Source organism: Rhopalosiphum padi, chromosome 4 (genome assembly GCF_020882245.1).
Source record: "Rhopalosiphum padi isolate XX-2018 chromosome 4, ASM2088224v1, whole genome shotgun sequence".
Lineage (NCBI taxonomy): Eukaryota > Metazoa > Arthropoda > Insecta > Hemiptera > Aphididae > Rhopalosiphum > Rhopalosiphum padi.
The window spans coordinates 26052481-26074357 of NC_083600.1; the positions used below are offsets into that span (position 1 = coordinate 26052481).

The following is a 21877-nucleotide window of genomic DNA, read 5'->3' on the forward strand; positions in this document are numbered from 1 at the left end:
TTAGCTCCCATTGTCTTTAAATTGCACATTCATTGCATTGCTTAATAATTCATTTTTGTATTTCAATTAAAATGAGACTTGTGTCATAATTATACTTTCTATTTAGAATTTTCTTAGAATAAGTAGAGGAAATTGTTATTTACATTGACATTAGTAATTTTAATTTAAATTAAATTGTAAGCGATACTAAATGAAGATCTTATTTTAAACTATTCTAAAGGAAGTGTTTAAATGTGGCTGTAGTAATGATTAATTTTTTTTTTACAAATTCTATAATAATTCTATAAAGCCTAATTCATATAATTTAATGATATAATATAAATATGTTTTTAATTAATCTAATACTGAAATAGCAGTCTTTCATTCTAAAATATCTTATTTAAATTTTTATAATTGTTTTATAAGATTCACAATATGTTAGTATGTTACAGAGATATATTAAACAATAAAAAAAGTATAGGTACAAATTGCATAATCTCAGCATTTATTAACATCCTAAGACATAAACTACAGACTAAGAAAAAAATAATCAAGTTACCTAAATCATTAATATGGAGACATGGGCACAATAAGAATATTTTTAATTTTGAGTAAATCCCCATTGATTGATGTGGAAGTTATGAAATATGTTCTTCATAAATTAATAAATATATTGTGTATATTCTATCATCTGACCATAACTATAGAACTTAGTTTTTTCCTGATAATTTGGTGTATCAGCGATGAATCAATACCAAGCAAAGGAATTTGATGTTACATTTGTCACGATTTGCTAGTTATAACAGGTAAATTAATTTTACTCTGTGTATTGTTGTAAATTATTCGACGTATATTAAAATCAATAATAATGAGTAAAATTTAATATTATTTATTTATTCCACTGATGAAACAAGATTTCTTTGATAGTTAGCACGTGTTTTTGTTGTGGGAGAATTATAAATTTAGTGAGGTAATCCAAAGTAGTTTTTTATAGTAGTGTGGTAAGACTGCATGAAAAATACAGAACAAATGACACATGCGTAATATAAGTATAAAATAAACGAGTACACAATATATACTTTATTAAAATAAAATATAATTATTGACTGTTGTGATGGTTGTTCACACCTTTACTGTACTTCTTTTATATGTTAACAGTGTTAAATGTTAATAATTATCAACATTTTTGAGTTATTCAGAACGGAAAAAGAATGGGACCATGTCATGATCGTGGTGTACCTCTATTGCCTATTTATATCGCCGTGTGTCCCATAATGCATACTACGCAGGATGGATAAAAAATGTTCTAGAATATTATGTCTTTTATTATACTCATCTAAAATATAACAGGGTTCAATGTATAATAGCACTAATATAAAATATCTAAATATCCTAAGCATATATTTGATATTACCATGTTAGGCGCTGTATTAGTTGAAAAGTGTTACACGATCATCTGACAATACTTGAAAAAAAGAAAATATAATTTTATTCGATGGCAATCTAATACACCTATAGAGAATTATTCTTGCAAGGCGGATGTTATAATGATTTAAAACGAGGTACGATTGTAAGAATACGGTTGCGTCAATAAAAATTAATCAATTTATCATATTTGTCAAAGAAAAAATATAAGCAAATATATATGCAACAAACCTACAAACCCTAAAATTTGCGGAAAAAAACGAAATATTTTTATCAATATAAATATATGTATAGCAAGGTGTGCATTAATCAATACACCTTGATGTATAGGAATTGTACAGAGTAAAGATAAACGTTTGAATAGATTTTATAATATATTTAAAATAACACGTTATCTAATGACATTATCTAATATAAAAATATTGGTGCACGCTGTGCGGTCTCACTGTGTACGTTTATTGACGTTCAACCATATACCACCTTTCGGGCATGATAAAAATGAAGCAGGTTCGAACTCGATGCGTGTACAGGATTTGTCGCTCAGTGTCACCAAGTAGCTATGCAGGAACTGGGCCAACGCCAGTTTCATTTCTAACATGGCAAATCGCATACCTGTCGAAAAAAATTAGATATAACCGGCGTTCAAATTTCGGTGCAGTGAATGGGCTCGCAGTTAAATGTAAGTTATTTTATAAATATATAATATATTTTTTTATTTTGATAGGTAATCCACTGATTCTACTGACGTACCACACATGAAATAGGAATCTATTATAATATTGTATTCTAAAATTTCTAAGTATATAGTTCATATAAGTACAGTGATTCGACGAATTTGTAGCTAAGCTGTCAAAAATTAAATGTTCTCAAATCTCAATATTTGTTAAAATGATTCGGAAAAGCTAAAAAAATTGAGGAAGAACAGTATAATGTTTAGGTACGCAATATCAGTTAATATCTGTCAAAATTGATAAAATGTTATTTTGCCGTAATTTAAAAAATTACTAATCTATATTATTTGGTACTTGATATTTTCAATATATATTTTTTAGAAATGGCGTAATTTCTAAAATATTTTTTTTTTTTAAACTATTATAGACGTATTATTTTTTGTTTGTGATTGTTAAAATCACGAAAATATATTAACTATTTTGTGTTATTTATAATTATAAAAATCATATTAAGATTTTTAGATTAAATACACATTTTATCATGTTGTTTTTTTAAATATATTTAGGGAAGTATTAATGAATACTATTAATTAAAATAGTGCAATGTTGAAATTAAAATTTTGTTTGAATTAAAATCGTCCGATTTGTTTTGATTGAATAACTGTCATTAAATTTCAAATAAAAGTTAGTGTATACCTATGCATATGCGCGGGCCATCGCCGAACGGTAGAAAAACTCCCGCGGGTCTCCCGTGGTCGCTACCACCACCGTTGCAGTCTTTAGCAAACCGATCCGGGTCGAACGTGTCCGGTTCCGGATAGTACTTTGGGTCGTGATGTATCGCGTACACTGGTATCAACACAGCCGTGCCCACGTCCAGGTCTAATTCTGTGCCAGGAACCCGGAACTGTTTGGTGCACACCCGGACCAACGTCTGTACTGGTGGATATTTTCTCATCGTTTCTGCAGTTGGTATATTTTTGAAGTATTCAATGATGTTTAATGGTTAGATTCCAGGGGTGCATGTCGCGTCAACGGGAGTACGTACATCAGAGAGTTGTTGATATAGTGTTTATGGCGGAATGACCGATAAACGAACAAAAAAAAGTAAAAATTATATAAAAATCGACAATTTATGGTCTTTATTATTATAGATGCTTGTGTATAATTTGATAATACCTATATGATTTTTTTTGTTGTTGTGGGTGCATGGTCAGACTTGTTTATGTATAACTCCTTCGTGCATTTTAATATTATGAATACAAATTTAGAGAATACATATGAATTACTAAAATATAATTAACTTTAATAACTGGAAATTGTGGAATTCTTGAAATGTAGTATAGACAGTATAGTCCACAATTTAACACAATATTTATATTGTAGATTTGTAAAAAAAAAAATCAATCCAAAAAGTTATTCAAAATAACTAATGCTATCAGTAGGTGGCTATTTCCATTTAACGATTCATGTACATTAATACTCTCAATTTAGTACTTTGATATATAAAAATCAAAATCCGGATGAGTAGTTTATGAGTTAAAATTTAGGTTAGCAGAGTAGTAGACCAACACTTTGCAGGGATTCCCCGTACCCATTCACTCCCCTCGAACCTAACCTTTAATATTTTTAACTCATAAACTTTATTTACCTTTCGAATTTTGGCTTTTATGTATCGAAATACCCCGAAAAATATTCTGTTTCAATATGAAATTAAAAATGTATATTCTAATTAAAAAAAAAAAATCTTAAAAATTATAACGATAAAAAATGTATTTAAAGAAAATGTTGTTTTATTTAAACTAGAACCATATAAAGAAAATATTTTTAAAAACTTAAATAGATTATGAAATAATGAGCCATAGAATCGTCCCATATTGAGTGGGGCTTTGGGCTTTTACTCAAAATTTAAACAATATCAAAAAATATCTTGGGTAATTTTCATCTCTTACTCTCACAAACATAACAAAATTATACCATTGATTTATCATTTATATGCATATATATACACAGGATTTTTGAATGTGAAATAAATCATCTGAGTCTACCTGATTGTGTTATAATTATTAGAATTGTATTAACATTATAGTTTAATTATAATATGTATATATTATAACGTAGGTTTATCAGTACCTATGCATGCGTGCGGCTTGTAAAAACGATGGTCGGATAAAACGCAATTACTTGCCTTTCAGACACTGTTCTAAGTAGTTCATTGAAGAGATTGCTTCATAAGAGAATGGCATTCCATACTTATCCGCTGTTTCGTTGATTTCTTCGTATACCCTGTTTTGTATATCTTGGTTGACGGCCATCTCGTGCAAGCAAAAACTCAGTGTCGTGGAGGACGTCTCGAAGCCAGCCAAGAAGAACACGAATACCTTTGTAATATAAGTTTATGAATGTATTTCTATAATATCACTGTATTATCATACGAGTAGGCGGAGATTTAGTTAAATTTTAGGAGGCTGAAATTGTTTTGGATAAATTTTACATTTAAATAATAAGGTATCAGAATATTCATATAATCACTCTTTTCCCCAAATTTGATGTTTTAAACATGTAAATCTTTATCATAAATATTACCGATTGTGTAATAATCAATAAAATATAAATGCCAGTTGATAATTAATCAAAAATAGGCCCATCTAAACAATTTGTGTAAAGATACCTATAAAATGATAAAATGTAAAGTAAATAATATTTTATGAATGAGATGACGTACAAAATAAATGATAATAATGTAATAATATATATTATTATTTATGTATATGATATTTTTAAATAGTTTATAAAAAAAAATTACACTTGTAAACAAAAAGGGAAACAATATTTTTTTTGATAGTATAAATGTTTGTAACATAAATACAGAATATATTCATATATATCATAGATGTATTATATAATTTCATCAAAACATTTTTAGTTTTTGATTCTTTGGATGGTACGTGCTTAAATTATAATAATTAAATTGAATATGAAGTAGGTACAGTAAGTGGTAGTATTGGGATAAACAGTTCCAACCTGTTTCTATATGATATTGGCGCGGTGGGGGGGAGAAAGTACAAGGTAATATTTATATCAACATACTTGATACGTTTTTTTATATAATTTTGTAATACGTAAAATTAAAAGTACCAATAATAATAATATTATAGGACTATCTAAAATGCTTTGAATTAATATTCAAATAATAAATATGTTTTGATTATTGTTTTATTAAAATATTATTGAAATTGATAATATCAAATCCCTCAAGATACCAATGAAATGGCGGTTTCTTATATTGAAATAGTTATGTAAATTTTTAAGTTTATTAGGAGCCGAGGGTAGAAGAGTAATTTTACATATACGTGAACGTTTTATACACGAGGAATAATAATTATGGATTTATAATGGATATTATTCTATATAATATTAAGTTGATATATACTTGAGCGGCGATCAACTCTTCAGTCAGTATAATTGAATTAATCGTGTTTTCTTGATGGTTATTTTGATTTTTAATTTCTAGCAAAAGCTGTATAAAGTCGTTCCGGCGCACTTGGTTGGTATTCCGGAAGTCGATTGTCTGTTTCACGATGCCCATAAAGAACTGTTGCACTTCGGCCGGAAATGTACGGAGTTTCAACGCCTTGAAAATTTTTGGGAAGAATATTCGGACTATTTTTGCCAACGCTAAAGACGCCGAAGAATTGAGTACCGCACATCCCATCCTTCTGAATTCGGATTGTGAGTCATTCAGTGAATTGCATTCTAGTCCAAACGCACACGTACCAATTACGTCTGTAGTGAACTTGGCTGTTAGGTCACGAATTTCGAATTCCGTCTTTCCAGAATTGATGGTTGCCTGCAAATGAACCATAAAACGTAATGTAGAGCTTTATAATATTGTCATTTATTATTTGGTGTTATGCGTGGATTATACATGATATAATCTATATATTATATGGATTGGTTTATTATGAAATGTGAGTGTTAGAAGGAGGTCTTATTGTTATTATATATTTCAGCACACGGCCGTAGCCAGGGGGATGGTTTAAGGGTTCAGAACCCCCCTCCCTCCCGAAATCTTTTTTTGAAATAAGATTTCATATTTTATTACATTATATAACATATTTATACTCTACCCCCCTCCCCCAAATATTTTGCTGGCTACGGCCTTGTTTCAGTAAATCAGTTTATAAAAAAATCCTATACGTATACTCAACACTAAATATCGTTTTAATAGCTTACATAAAATTCTAATAATATTATTACTAAACGTATCGCAATAATAATTAAATTACTTGTGAAATCTAAAAATTAAAAAATTAGGAAGAAAAATGACTGCTATTTAAAAAAAAAGTAATATTGATGATTAAGAACACTACATTCAGTAGCGGATCTGAAGCTCATTTAAGGAGGGGGCGAATTTGTATCACAGATTGATATTCAAATAATAATAACTTCAAGCTTATTAAATGATATTTAATTTAATAAGCTTGAAGTTATAGTTATGAGTTTATGACTTATGAATTTCATATTCTATGAATAATCAATATAATATATAATTCAAGTAAAAAAAAAGCCCAAGGGGGGGTAATCGACACGTCACCCCCCCCCCCCCCCTCAAATCCGCCACTGACTACATTACAATCACAATTATTACTTACTTCCATGTATTCAATGAGTTGCGTTCCGCAGCCTTGTAACAGTCCTAACATACTTTTGATTTTACCGGAGCTGAATGTAGGTGTGAGCTTTTGTCGGAGAATCCTCCACGTGTCACCCTCTAAATTGACTAGATGTTTGGTCAACGGTTCCCTGTGACCGTCGTACAAGAATCCTCTGTCCGTGAAGTGTGCGAAGCTCTTAACCAAAAACAACCGAATGATTTCTGGGTCGCGGAGCAATAATGTTGGCGTTTGTAACTGGTACATGCCCACAAACTTTTCATGAGGAAAATCACTGTGTAACAAGTCACAAAATATTGTAGACAAAGTTGTAGCCTTATAGGCACACACTGCACAGGTATTGGTATAGAAAATATAGTATTAGTATAACTGTCAACTATTAAGTAATATGGTATAATATTTATAGATGTTATTGTTATACAACCTATTATGTTTATTTCTATTCCCTGTCAATTAAATTTATTTCTTCTACGTATTAAATATGTTATTAAAATATTATTTTTTGAAACTATTGCAGAAGATCGAAAGTACATTCACTGTATTTTTGATGGAATGCTATTATGGCATTAATATTTTTTTTGTGTATAATTACTATAATTAAGATAAACATTAAATGTCTATGTTATTTAAAAATTTAGAATTTAGAAAATCAAATGTTTAAATATAATATTTCTCGTTAAGTATATATGTTTTTTTTAAATGTATGGTACTATTCCATTAGCTAATAGTAGGTATATACTAAAAGCTAATTTAAGGAAATTGTGTTGGATTTTCCGTATAGAAGTTATTGATGGAGATAAACACTGAAAGACCTCTGTTTATAAACGGTATAGGTAATCATCATTATTTAATATAGAATTTGTAGTTACTCATTAAATCAGCAGCCTTCAATAGTGATTTTCTCGGGGAGAGAAAATTCAGCGATAGATGCCGAGCATCGTGATGCTCGTTTTATAAAGTTGTGCATTATACATTATACATACTTGTAAATATTTTTCAAGCACTCGCCCTGGGTCATTTTTAGCGTCACTTGGTCTTTGATGTTACCGAATAGTGGTACGGGTGTGGCAAACGTCACCGACTTCGTTTTCCAATACTTGTACGTGGATGTCGTATAGTTGTAAATTAGTAGTACTACTGCCGTACAACACGCTACGATTATGACGGCCGCTGGAAACATTATGTACCTAATGCGATGTCGTACGTTGGAATCTAAAAACAGAGGATAGGTATAATAATACTATAATAACGTCGTGTGTTGTACTTTTCTCGTTATTGCAGATCGAAGAAGTTTACGGTTTAAATTTACCTTCTATACTTACTATTACTACTTAGTTACCTATATGTTTCGTAATGAAAAATAAAAATATATACCTATAATGAATTCAAATATTGTACATTGACACGTTGAAACATATGACTTTCTAAATCATGTTGCCCATCACTATTTGACGCACGTTATTCACGTTGGATTTTATATTTTGTCGTATGTTACTATATGTATAATAATCATACCTGCTTATGCTTTAAATTCCTTAATAATGAAATTTTTCAGAAAAAAATTTTTTTATAATTACCACGTGTTTGTAAAATTACACTTTTTTTTGTTAAAAATATACATTTATTACTTTTTTGTTTTATGCATTTTTAAGATGTTGGGGTGGGCAGCTACAATTTTTTCTATTTATATTCACTTTAGGGGTGACTGGGTGACATATTGTGTTTTATCATGTATTATATAAAGTAATTTTTAATTGATGAGAATATGAGGTAAATATTTATCAATTTATCATAATATATTAATATTAACATATAAATACGTTATAAAAAATAAAATGTTTTGATTTAGTCATATTATTTTGTTAAAATAACAAAATGTAGAAAATAAATGGAATTCATGAAAATAGAGTAAAGCTTCTTTAAAATATTTCAAGTAAATTTGGTAGAAGACTAATAAAAATCAATAAGAAGTTACATAATTTATAATAAAATAAACAAACAATAATTTGTTTAATAGGAAAATAATTTTGGATTACATTTTCATATATATTGACACTTTTCCATTCGATTTGATTGGATTATTAGGTAGGTATAACAAATTATATGCCCATATTAACTATTTAAATATCTTAATTTTAAAATGTACACCTTGTCTCTTGATAAGACAGATAAATAAAATACTATATAAAATAAATAAGCAAAATATTCTTATAGTCAAGCATTTTCTGACAGTTTAATTTGATAAATGTATAGTTTATATTTTGGTTAGGACGTACTTCAGATGATATAATAGACATATATAAATATTGTACAGTTCTAACGATTCTAACATTTATCATTTCTGACTTTCTGTTATTCATTAAAAAGGATTTATAAATTGAATATTTTCAAAATAGGTTAGATAGTTTAGATAACATAATTATAATTAAAAGAAATGCATTGATCGCTATCCTATTTTAACGTGTCAATGCAAAACATGTATGTTTTATATTCTGTACATAAACAGAAAGTTTTAAAATTGATTGTATTTAGTAGACCTGATTTACAGTTAAGCATGTGCTACCGTATCCTGTATGGCTGTATGGTATACACGTTTTTATGCGAAGTGTGTGAAGAATTTCGTATTCCTACACAGATCCATAGAATAATATATTTAACGATGTACCTGTAATATTATTATAAATGAACACGCACAACTGTAAAAAGGGTCAAAACGAAACATAATGGTGGATTTGTAATGTTTTCTTGTATTATTTTATATGTTTTTTTTATAGTTTTATAGAGCTATAATTTACATAAATGTATTTATTTATTTATTTTTTGGAAGAAATAAAAATTACAAAAGTTCCATAAAGATCACTTCTTTAGGATAGAGCTTTAAGTAAAGATTTTATGCTATAAGGAATTCAATTTAGACATTTCCATGTATAGTTTTCTAGAAAATATTTAAAAAAACTTAGAAATTCAGGTTAAAATATGACTAAGAATAAAGAATTTGGAATTCAATACTTATTTTTAAAGACGTACGTTTTAAAAATAATGTAAGTAGGTAATTATGAGTTTTAGTATTAAAATCAAATATAGAAATAAAAAGTTAATGATAATAGTTAAGATGTTATAATAAAACATTGTTTCTTTTGTTTATAGTTGTTAAATTCGCGAATAACGAATAACATAATAATTTTACGAATTTTATAATTAAAAATAATATTTTTATATTAATTTAATTAAAATGTATAATTTTAATTTTGATGATTTGATGTTTTTAGATAAGATTAATTCTATAACACACTAATCAACTAAAAATAATTTTTTTGATACAAGATTTAAAAAATTTTAACTTATCATTTAAAATTTAATTACGTATTATACATGAAATTTTGATTAGTGCCATGATACTTGAGAGTACCCCTAATTTTTTTTAATACTCTTTTTTTAATGTAAATTAAAAATCGTAAATATTTATGAATAAGTTATAACTACAGTTTTTGTTAATTTGTAGGTATACCTACATATATTTGTAATTTTATCATACTATCGTGACAAATCAAATTTTTATAAGCTCCATGAACATATTATTATACAATACCTATTATAAATTATAATACAATGTACACGTGTGCCGTATATTATGTTAATATTTATTATATGCACACAGTCTCGTAGCCAGAAATTATTATTTTTTTTTCTTAGAGCACTTAATTAATTTTTCCAAATTTTTACAATGCTAGAATACCTATTTATTACTTATTACTTTATAGCCTCTTTGTAGTTTGTTTATAAAGTGTTTTATACACATCTACTTTTTTATGACTACAATTAATTATATTAACAAGTAACAACTATGATTCCCATACATTACCATAACAATGTATTATTGTAACTTGTAAGCCCTAATAGATTAATGTATTAATTAAGTATATTAATATATGCTGTAAACACAAAATTAAATTTTTTTCTCGATTATTATTAATATTTACTAACAAGTATACAAGATCATAACTCTTAACTTTTATCAAACATATAATACGAGTATAAACGAATCTATATAGTTGACTTTACACAAATGCGATGGTAAAAAATAAAGGAGATTATGATGAAACAGCTAAACACATTTAAATGATAAACATTAAACCTACATAATAATCAAACTATAATTTATTGTGTTCACTACAAAAATGAGATCTAATTGTATTTATTATTTAAATCCGCATTTATCATTACTATTTGACATTTATGAATAAAAATTACAAATAATTTATCATTATCATAGATTTACCTTGAATTATAAGAATATGTATATTAATGAAATAACTTATAAAAATGTCTGTACAATATACTACAACAAACCAGAAAAAAAATTTCGTGAGAGGAGGGTGGACACGTGACTTCAGTGGCCTCTTTCCTCTGACTACGGGACTGCATGTACACATCTTTAAATTATTTCAATGGATACAATCGTGCTGAATATATAATTTACGATTGTTCCAATTTTATTGTTTCTGATAAAAATTGCTATTTTTTTCAGTTACCTATTTTACTGTGGAATACATATTTATCTATTGCACATAGTATATATTATAGTAAACCAAGCTCTGCTTAGAATATATTTATTGTTGCTTTCTAATAAAAAAATGGCTCATACCAAAGTGAGTGAAAAGGGTTATTGTCGTTCTTAAATAAGATGAGCGTCAAACTTAGTTCAGTCTCTACATAAACTACTATTGAATACCTATCCATAATTTTTTTTTATAATATTGAAATCAAATGGAGTACTATACAAGGCAATTTTGTTTTCAGTTGTGCTTCAACAAAAGACCCTTAACTGGATATAAACTTGAATATTGTTTAAAAAATCATATAATGTCAATATTAAATTGTACTAAGTAGGTGATACAATAAGTATTCATTAGAAAAATATCAGATGTGATTATTCTATTCAGTTTTGTTTTACAAAATAATTGATTATTTATGTTTATTTTAGACTACTATGACGATTGCGACAATTTTACATTCAGGAAATTAAATTCGTATCCAAATTCTAAAACCTTGGCCCAAAAAAGTTAGTAGACGTGGTAAGTTGAAAATATAAAGTAATAATATATAATTATTTTAACAAGATGTCTTAGTAGTTACATGATAAGAAAATTATGTTCAAATGTGTATAGTGCACAAACGAAGATTTCTGAAATTTTTATGTAATAATTTTTAGGCACTATAATTTGGAAAATTGACCATCTTTATTATTATTAATAACAATTGTTTGAGTTTAAGTGTTAATTAATATTATTCAAATTAATAAGTTATTGTCTATGTACCATCTATACCAGTTTGAGAGACCAAGTGAAGGAAAGGACAGTCATAAAAAGGGTATATGCTTTACACAAAATGTAGCCGTAACGTGCACAAGAAATATAATATATGGGTTGAAGAATATTTTATTATTAACATTAATCATGAGATAAGCTTAGTATGACTTATGTGTGTTGACTACAGGTACATCAACAGGTAGGTATACTTTTTGACGCAGCACGCGGCTATTGTCATCCGGATCGTTGCATAATATAGAAGTCATGTGTTGCACTACCCACTATAATATTATATCTAATACATAATATAATAGTGGAACCTCTATTTAACGTAACTCTAAAAATAACGAAATATTTTATGGAACCATCACATTTTTATTCAAAACAATTTCTAACAAATTTCAAAAATTCTATTTAACGAATTAATTTTGTGTTATTTTTCTACAGAAAATTTAAAAAAATATTATATTGTTACACGTATATAAAGTACGCACTTGTCAATCAAGTGAGATAATTTTTATAGTTATAATGGTATAAAAGTTGTCCAATAGGATATCAGAAAGAGTTCTTCGACAAAAAAAAACAAATAATAATTTACATACTTTATATAATTTAAATGTAATTTTTTTATTTTATTTAATTTAGTAATTTTATACTTATAATTATATATTACTACTTGTATACAAAATAAGTTTTTTAAGTGAAAAAATATTATTTCTTTTTCATGCAATTTCCATTGTGTATTTATATATAGAGATGAATATATTTAAAATCATAAAATGTTGCCATACATGTCAATTGGATAAAATGTCGTAAACGCGCGTTTACCTGCATGGACTGTATTATAAGGTTATAATCGTGTATCTTTATTATATAGTGGGCTACGATTATTGCTGACCTTAGGTTACTGCATATTATAATTGCAGCAGAGAGTAGTGTCAAATTTTACCATTTAATTATTTTCGTTATTATATATTGATAAACATGCAGTGTTATGTGTACAAATTTACTTGTATAGATCAATGAAAACAGGTTTTTATTTTTTTCGACTGTAAATATTGTGTTAAGCGCGCGTTTTTGTAATATTATTATTATTATTGTTATGCCATGCAAACTTCTGACACGGCACTGTAGTGTGTGTGCGATGACGAAAACGAATGTTCCATACTTAATGATAAACCCACCTGTTAGAAATATCTAATACTATGACATTGATGTATAATAATAATCTGAAGTATAATTTGTATGTGCATATTATGTATAGATCATATTATACTGAATCGGGTCAATAATCAGTTGTAGGTTGGTTGGTAGGTAGGTACCTACTGTAGTTATTATATGTACCGAGTGATACAATGTTGTACTAGCGTTGTCAAAATTGCTTAACATACCTATCACTTATATATCGTGTAAAATTTTCGAATTTTTACTAAATCATTAAATTAAATTAATTTCACTATTTCAATATGTATCCTAATATTCGAAATAGATTTATTGGAATTTTTATTTTCACTGCGTAATCAACTTGCATCCAATTCGCATAAAGAGTTAAAAGCGGAATATAGAATAACTACCATCAACTTAATCTTTTATATCGTTTTTGATAATTGGATTTACTAATTGAAGGAATGAATAGTATATTTTTTTTCAATAATAAATCTTCATGGCTGATTCATGAATACACTAAAATCTTAATTATAGATTAATTGAAATATAACGGAAATCATTTTAGTAAATTATTTTTGGTCCTGGTATAAATAGGCATACGAATATGTCATATAATATAAATATATACTATACAATCACAACTTATAATCTTTCACTAACGAGCATTTTCTACTCGCAGTATATATACAAGTAGACAAATAATTAAGATATAACAAGTAACTACATTTAACAACAGATACAAAAGAAAAAGTATTACTTAATAATATCTATGCATTTTGTATCTTATTTTCTTGTACGTATAAATAACTTAGGAGTTTATTAATACATTTTTAACATATAAAAATAATATATTTAATATATAATATATAATTCGTATATTCGAATATACACTTGTATTTTATGATAAATATATGCTAAAATAAGTTATAAGGCATGTACGATGAACATAATATGTTCCTTAAAATTCAAATCTTAAAGGGAAACCAAAGAATATATTTATTAACTGTTAATTATTTAAATACAAGTATTGATTAGTGGTTAGTAGATATTTATTAATTTACTAAAAAACGGATTTTTTCTTAAATTTTTATAAAATTGTATTAAATAGATAATATAATATATTTTAACATTCGTAGTGTTGAATAGTACCTAACCAAATTTATGTTACTGATTAGTAATTACATTCCAATGTCGTCATTATTACCTGTACCATATTATGTTATGTATGAGATATTTCATATTAAATTTGTATGTTAAAATTAAAATAATGAACTAATTTTGCCACATTTTTTGTAGGCGTTTATCCCAAATTGAATATTTTTTGTGTTTGTGTAATTTTTTTTATTAAAATTTAAGTTAAATACCTAATGTATTATTTATTATTAACAAATGCAACGTATATTTTAGTAATTAGTATCTATTTTTTTTTAAGTTTTCTTTTTGGCAAAGTCACCTAACTTACTGATTAGTTTTTTTTTAGCAATTTAACAATTGAATGTAATATACAATTAATTAATTACAAAAATGTACATAGAGATATAGAATAAATGATACACAGAATAGAATATAATATAGATGATAATAATACATACAATTTTTTTTTAATATTGTTGTTAAGCGATAATATCATGGGGAAGTCCACGCTTGAGTCGACGTAGATTTATATTGTTTCTAGTATTTTACTAGTAACTAAGAAGTTATTTTATTACAGATACTTACTCTTTTATTTTCTAACATAATTCCTTTACTATTAATTCAAAGTGACTTAAAGCACAGAATTTAAAATAACTGTAATATTTGTTTTAATAAATAATAATATACTTAGTCGATCTGAGGTATACTACCTACCTATGTTCTATTTGCGTTGGATTTTGAATAGTAATTATGCAGTAGCGGTCGTCTTTGAATTTTGCCGTCGATCACTGTAGTAGTGTGTTATAAGACACATAAGTTATTAACTCAACGATTAAAATTGGAGAAAACAATATTATTATCGTAAACTTAGTTATGTGTTTTTAATTCGGAGGTTAAGCCCACGAGCTCGCATTTCATACACCATAAGTACATGGTGCAAGACACGAGCGGTTGCTGTGCGGCCGGACAGAATTCGACTAGGTATATTTTATACGATTATATAGACTGTTGATGTGCGCGACACGTAGCGTCCGTAGTTGGAGAACTGCGCACCGTATTGAACATCCAAATGACGATAGTCGTCGATAAAATATTAATATCGTAATTTATACGAGTGCTGTGGCTGGAACCGGCCGGTGACGAAAAGCAGGTCGAGGTGAGTATACGTACTCGTATATAATACGCAGAATAGAATAAACGCATGAACGAAAAAAAGTAGTATATATCATTAGGTCTTTGGACGACCTTCATCCCGGTGGTGTTACACTATATATAGCTACTGGATAATAGAGATTTTATAATATATCTATAGCATTATAGCTTGATGCTGCTACTGTAAGTATCCGAGGTATGCCATATTTATACCATTTAAGCAGTCTGACGTTAAAATTTTTTTTAAAGTTATTCTATTTGCGGTTCAAGTAATATGTATGTTTGACAGGAGATAGTATAAGTACCTATATTATATATGCTATGTTACTTTTTCTTAAATCTTGTTGTCGTTAATGTAAATTATACATATGGTATAGAGACGTTTTAGTAAGAAGAAATAAAACCCTAAACTAGATTGGAGATCGATCATTATTCTCATTATATTTATACATAAATTATAAAATATAATAAATACATAATAGAAACATTATAGAGGCGTCTAGTTGGTCATGAAAATAAAAATGTAATAATATGTACGCCACAAAGTTACAAATTTGTCAAAACACATTTCAGTATGATACCGCGGCTTTGAGTAAGTTTAAACATAATATTTACAATTTATTTACAATACAATTAATGTTTATCTATAGTGTATCATGTACAACGACAGCGTATAAGCAAATTAAAAAGGTTTAAATAATTTTTTAAGATATTTATCAATAACTATATATTACCAAAATTGCAATTTAGCACAAGTTAAAAACACTTTACGTATTAATGTAATATAAACGATAGTTAATTTATATGTTGTACTAATTAAGTTATTAAGCAATTTAAGCAATTTAATAGTATTACATTTTTAATAGTTTAATACTAGTATAATACGTATCATATTATAATATCAAACATGTATTTAGACTAGGTACTTTTTCAACACTACTAATTGTAAAGTTGTGTACACGACATTATTTTTATATAGTTTTAGAGAAATACGATTTAGATAATATAATAATAGATACTAGTATTAAAGTTAGATGACTAAAAATATATCTACATAGGATAAAATTTCAAAACAATCTAAATAGTAGGTAAAAAATAAAAATTGATAAAATGTACAGATAAAATGTAGTAAAAATAATAATCAATAATCACGTATGGCTAATACTTATTATTATACAGATAAACTCTATTGATTTGGATATAAAAAAATTTATTCTACTTAATACTAACTAATAATAACTATTAGGCATTAAAGTTTTATGATCATTTAAAATTTCAAAACTGAAAATAAAAACCATAAAGTGGGACACGATGAAATGATATGTAAATTACAATGGTTCGATTTATACGTTTTAGGTAGTTTTTAGAAAATTAAAATTAACAAAAACTATGATTTTATATTATTTTGTTTTAAAATATTATTTGTACATTTTATTTTCAAGAGAAAATAAATTCTTATTTATTTAAATAAAATAATTTATCTGACAATAATTTATGAAATATAATTTGTTAAATAACTACCTATAGTGTTTGAGTTATTTATTTTTAGTTTAAAAGTTTTTTATGTTAAAAGTTCTTACTGCCTCAAAAAAAATATGTTAAACAAATATTTGTTCATATTTGCGTAATAATTTTATAATTGTGACCTATTGGTTATCCTATATTTACATTCTACATACGTCAATAATCATTAATAGTAATAATAGTCTAAAGTATCGTACTAATGTAATTCAATTTGCAATCACCGAAACAGTAGAAAAGGTATATAATTACAGAATCCAGTTATTACTATACTATCTACTTAATTGTTAATACCCACATTATTTACTACTTGTACGAGTTGTACGTTATGAGTCATAACTTATGACGAATATAAAATATGTCATGGTTTTAGAGATATTATGGGTTTGTAACATTTCATACATATTTTAACAAAAAAAAGTTATTTTATTTTAAATTGTAGATAATTTAAAATTTTGGCACCTATTCAAAATACAAATGTATTATAATTATTTCATTATTAGCAGTAATTTAATACTGTATTCAATTGTAGATAAATATTTATAGGTACTATAAATTAGTAACCTTATACTCTTTCACTAATATCAAACTTTGATAGATTAATTAACACTATACTTTTATCAGGGAATTCTATTGACGATAGTGGCGTATTTAAATAGCCTTTCCACAATGCTGTATTATTATTATTATTTTAAGCCTTATTTGTTAGTAAAGTTCTAATTTTTTGTTTAAGATATTACTAGCATTTGATAATGGACAATTGGAAAAGCAGGTAAATATTAAAATATAAACATAATCAATCTTGTATAAAAGTGAATTTAGTAGATCACTAGGTGTACTCCAAGGTGTAGTCTGATTTTAAGTATTAATTATACCACGATTGTGTACCTATAATTACTTGTGTAGAAATTAGAATGAATATAATACAGTCACTCAAAAAATTTTTCTACCGCATTTATAAATTTGATTCGTGAAAAGTTTTAAAAACAGCATTTGGATTGTGACATTTGTCGAATGATGGTGGTGAGTAGTGACAAGATGTAAACACAGCATAAGCGAAGACACTTTAAGATTTGAAATAGATGGATGAAAATAAAATAAAACATTTTTAAATAAAATTAGGCTTAAAAAATATTTCAGAACTATAAATAAAAAAGTTGTTATCGTTATAATCACTAAAAATCATTTAATTTGACAGTATAATTTGTTTTCATACTGTAGTTTCTTTAAATTTGCGATTGATTGAAGTTAATAATACATTAAATACCGTATACACACATTTTAGAATCTGAAATAAATACAAATGTACGTATACCTATTATAATTTATGTTTTCTAATAAACAACAAGTGAGAAATTTTAAGTATTCCAAACAAACTTTGGAACCACTTATTATATTAATTATATGTTGATTATAATTTTTAAAATAGATAAATAATTACACTGCTCACTTTTAAAAGTAGATTTGAGTTTATGGTAAAAACGGAACCAACTTTAAATTCTAATGGTATTGTGGCTCTTATCATCATTATTGAAATAAGACCTTTAAATGAATTGTTTCGAGAAAAACATGAACGATGTTCAAAAAGTGCGTTCAATATACCATCGTGCTGAAAAGTTAAAACAATTATGTATATATTGGTAAGTATATATATGATTAATTTATAAAACACTCATTATTTCTAAAAGTATTCATGTTTTTGAAAACATTTTTTTACATAGTTTCAAGTTGTTAAAAATATTACGTTTTTATTAAAAAATTATATTTTTAAATATTTTTTATCCTTTTATTTTTTCAAGTTTTTACTTTTTTGAATGACAACATAGAATTTTAATTTCATTTTCCGAAGCAGAAGTATTCTGAGTATTTTGATACATAAAAATCGAATTTAGGACGAGTAGTTTATGAGTTATACACATTTAAAGTTTAGACAAGCAGAGTAGTGGACAAGTATTTTGCGAGGTAACCCCATACCACTCTATGTATCAAAACACTCAGAAAATTATTCTGCTTTGGAATATGAAATTAAAACTCTATGTTGTCATTCAAAAAAGTAAAAAACTTAAAAAAATATTTAAAAATATAATTTTTTAATAAAGACGTAGTCTTTTTAACAACTTGAAACTATCTAAAAAAATGTTTTCAGAAACATGAATACTTTTTGGAATTATGAGTGTTGTATGATAAAAGAACCACCCTGTATATACACGGCAAACAATCGTTATATGAAAAATTATGTGTGTAATATAAGGTTCTTATAATGGTTCTTGGAAATATTTGTTTTATACATAATTTGAAGTCATCGTAAAACAATATTTCTTACCAAATTTTATCGTCATACTTTTATATTATTAAAAAATAATAAAGATGAAATTTAAGAAAAATATTTCTAAAAACATTAGTAATATTCGAGAAAACGAGTGTTTACCTTATGAGTTGTCATGCTGTAAATAAAATAACTATACACATAGATAATTTATATATAAATACTTACTAAATCATACATATTACTTGCATTAATGCAATAAATTATGATTGTCAAGAGGCACGCCATACTACTAACTATACATAATCCCAATATTATTTTGTGAATATAACCCTAAACATAATATAAGTATAATTAATAATATAGTATTATATTCTTGCAAGACTTAAAATTATTTTATTTATTTATTTTTAGAATATTAATTTTAATTTTGGTTTAAGGATTGAATAGAAAGTTAATACTTGCACTGCAAATGCATAGGGTTGCAATGTTTCGAAATATTTTAAATTTTCTATTTATAAAATATTTTTTAAACTATAAATTAAATTAATCAAATATATTACTACCACACACCTGTATGACTAAACTACTGAAATAACTAGTCAAACCAACATACAATCCACAGAATTCTATAGTAAATAATATTGGTTTCTCATATCCCGTCTTCATATCATCGAAAAATCTAAAAATACAGTAAATAATGTTAATTTTAGATATTATAAGCTTTTTTTGTTTTAGTTTCTCTCAATTTTACGCTTTTGTGTATATGGGCGATATTATTTGTATAATTATTGTAGGTTATAGATATTACAAGTTATTATAGATAAATTCAAAAGTCATTACTAAATACGAGTAGGTATGTATACAAATATATGCTAATATGTGAGACTCCTGATATATATTTATGGTACCTACCATAATTATTAGATGGCTAAATTTGGATAAATAGGAAAGTTTAATCTATTTCAAATATTTTTCTTTGTCCGACAGAAACTTTAAGTCATATGTCATGTCATCAAATAATATAGGTACTTTAACAATTATACGAGTATTAAACATAACTCACTTCAACACTTCTTGATGGCGTTTGATCGCGATCTTTAATTTCTGTTCATCTTTGTTTACTATCGCTTCTTCGACCTGTTCGTCGAGTATCTGAAAATACCTCTTCATAATGCCCGTCGAATACATAAAAGTCACATTTAAGAAACAAGTTTCTATGTGTGCGATGTACACTGGCAAAGTGTATAATATATATTTGCACATGTAAATAGCAAAGTTTGTCGTTTTTATCGGCAGAACGTCTACGAAAGGAAACGTGAATGGATCGCCCATCTGCACCCAATCCATTGAAATCGTGTACAACATGGAAACTGCTACGAATACGTTCGATATAATAAAGTAGTGTTTGATCAGCATCGCGATTTTCTGTCTAAAGTTTTCCGGGATTCCTATTTTCAGCGTACGCTGGTACATATCGCGATATTGTGACTGATAATATAACCGGATGGCTATAAAAATGAAAATATGACTTTCGATAAGGAAGCATAGTAGCCCGTAGAGGCGAACTGATAGATCTTCTTTCGAGTTGGTGATCGACGGGTAAGTCAACATTGCAAAGAACAGAGAGACGGCTAACTCACAGTAGGTAAAAATTACCAGACACATTGTGTCATAACTGCGGTCGTCGTTGCATCCCATCTTTTTCAAAAATATATCAACTATGTGTCCCATGTTGTGTCATTAGTGTCACTATGGGCATACTGAGTGTAATAATTTTTTCAGTTTAATATTTAACGCCGACCTGGTGTGTATAAATTAATGTTGACACGTAAAGATATATAAAATATTTTATATAATTACAGGCCATAACTAGTCCAAAGGTTCGCATTTAATTATGTAAGACCTAATTAATTATGCAAAATTAACTACTATTTATATTACATTAGTATAGAACTGGTACTAACGTGGGCTAACCCCACTAATTTATATATTATTTACTTAACAATTTTATTTTTTTGTTATATTATACTGACCTCCGAGGGAAGTATTATAATATTATTTATTTATTTTTAAATTTTATTGACATACTAAAATGCTATCAAAATATTATAATTATACTAACCTTGGAGCTTTGGTAAATACTTATGTTGTATTTGTACCCTATACATTTAAGTCTTTGAAAAATTAATAATTAATGTAAACCTACATCATATTACCAGTGGCGCCAATTTTAGGAAAAAAAGTGTTTCAATTATTCATTATTGTGGATGTAATCTATAGGCAAATGATTTGAGGAAATATTGAAAATGGAAAAAAAATAGTACTTATTAAATATAAAATACAAGTATATATATAAATAAACTGTTGTCAAGAAGTGATTTCAAAATTGTAAAAAAAATAATAATAATTTTGTTAATACTTCATTTTTAATATAACTTCCACTTCTTTAAAGTGATTAGTCACCTGATCAGAAATATTAATTAGGTAATCCGTCCTTATAAACACAGTTTAACAACCCTTTCTGCAATACTCATCATTGGGTTACGACCCTTGCGGTCCAGGGAGGAGGGTTAC

At 26.7% G+C, this 21877-nt stretch overlaps 2 protein-coding genes across 2 annotated transcripts; both read right to left on the reverse strand.

Annotated features, from left to right (window-relative positions):
• Nucleotides 1-1759: 1759 nt before the first annotated feature.
• On the reverse strand, nt 1760-15439 carry LOC132930161 (probable cytochrome P450 6a14). The gene is made up of 7 exons (XM_060995869.1): nt 15076-15439; nt 7735-7963; nt 6731-7025; nt 5509-5925; nt 4264-4456; nt 2772-3038; nt 1760-2016 (listed from the first exon to the last, which is right to left on the reverse strand). Exons 2-7 carry the CDS (start codon nt 7929-7931, stop codon nt 1847-1849), a joined length of 1539 nt encoding a protein of 512 aa, XP_060851852.1. The 5' UTR covers nt 7932-7963; nt 15076-15439; the 3' UTR covers nt 1760-1846.
• A 2805-nt stretch (nt 15440-18244) lies between these two features.
• LOC132931050 (uncharacterized) lies at nt 18245-21034 on the reverse strand. The gene is made up of 5 exons (XM_060997248.1): nt 20367-21034; nt 19874-19982; nt 19529-19633; nt 18485-18643; nt 18245-18322 (listed from the first exon to the last, which is right to left on the reverse strand). Exons 1-5 carry the CDS (start codon nt 21032-21034, stop codon nt 18245-18247), a joined length of 1119 nt encoding a protein of 372 aa, XP_060853231.1.
• Between the last annotated feature and the right edge of the window lie 843 nt (nt 21035-21877).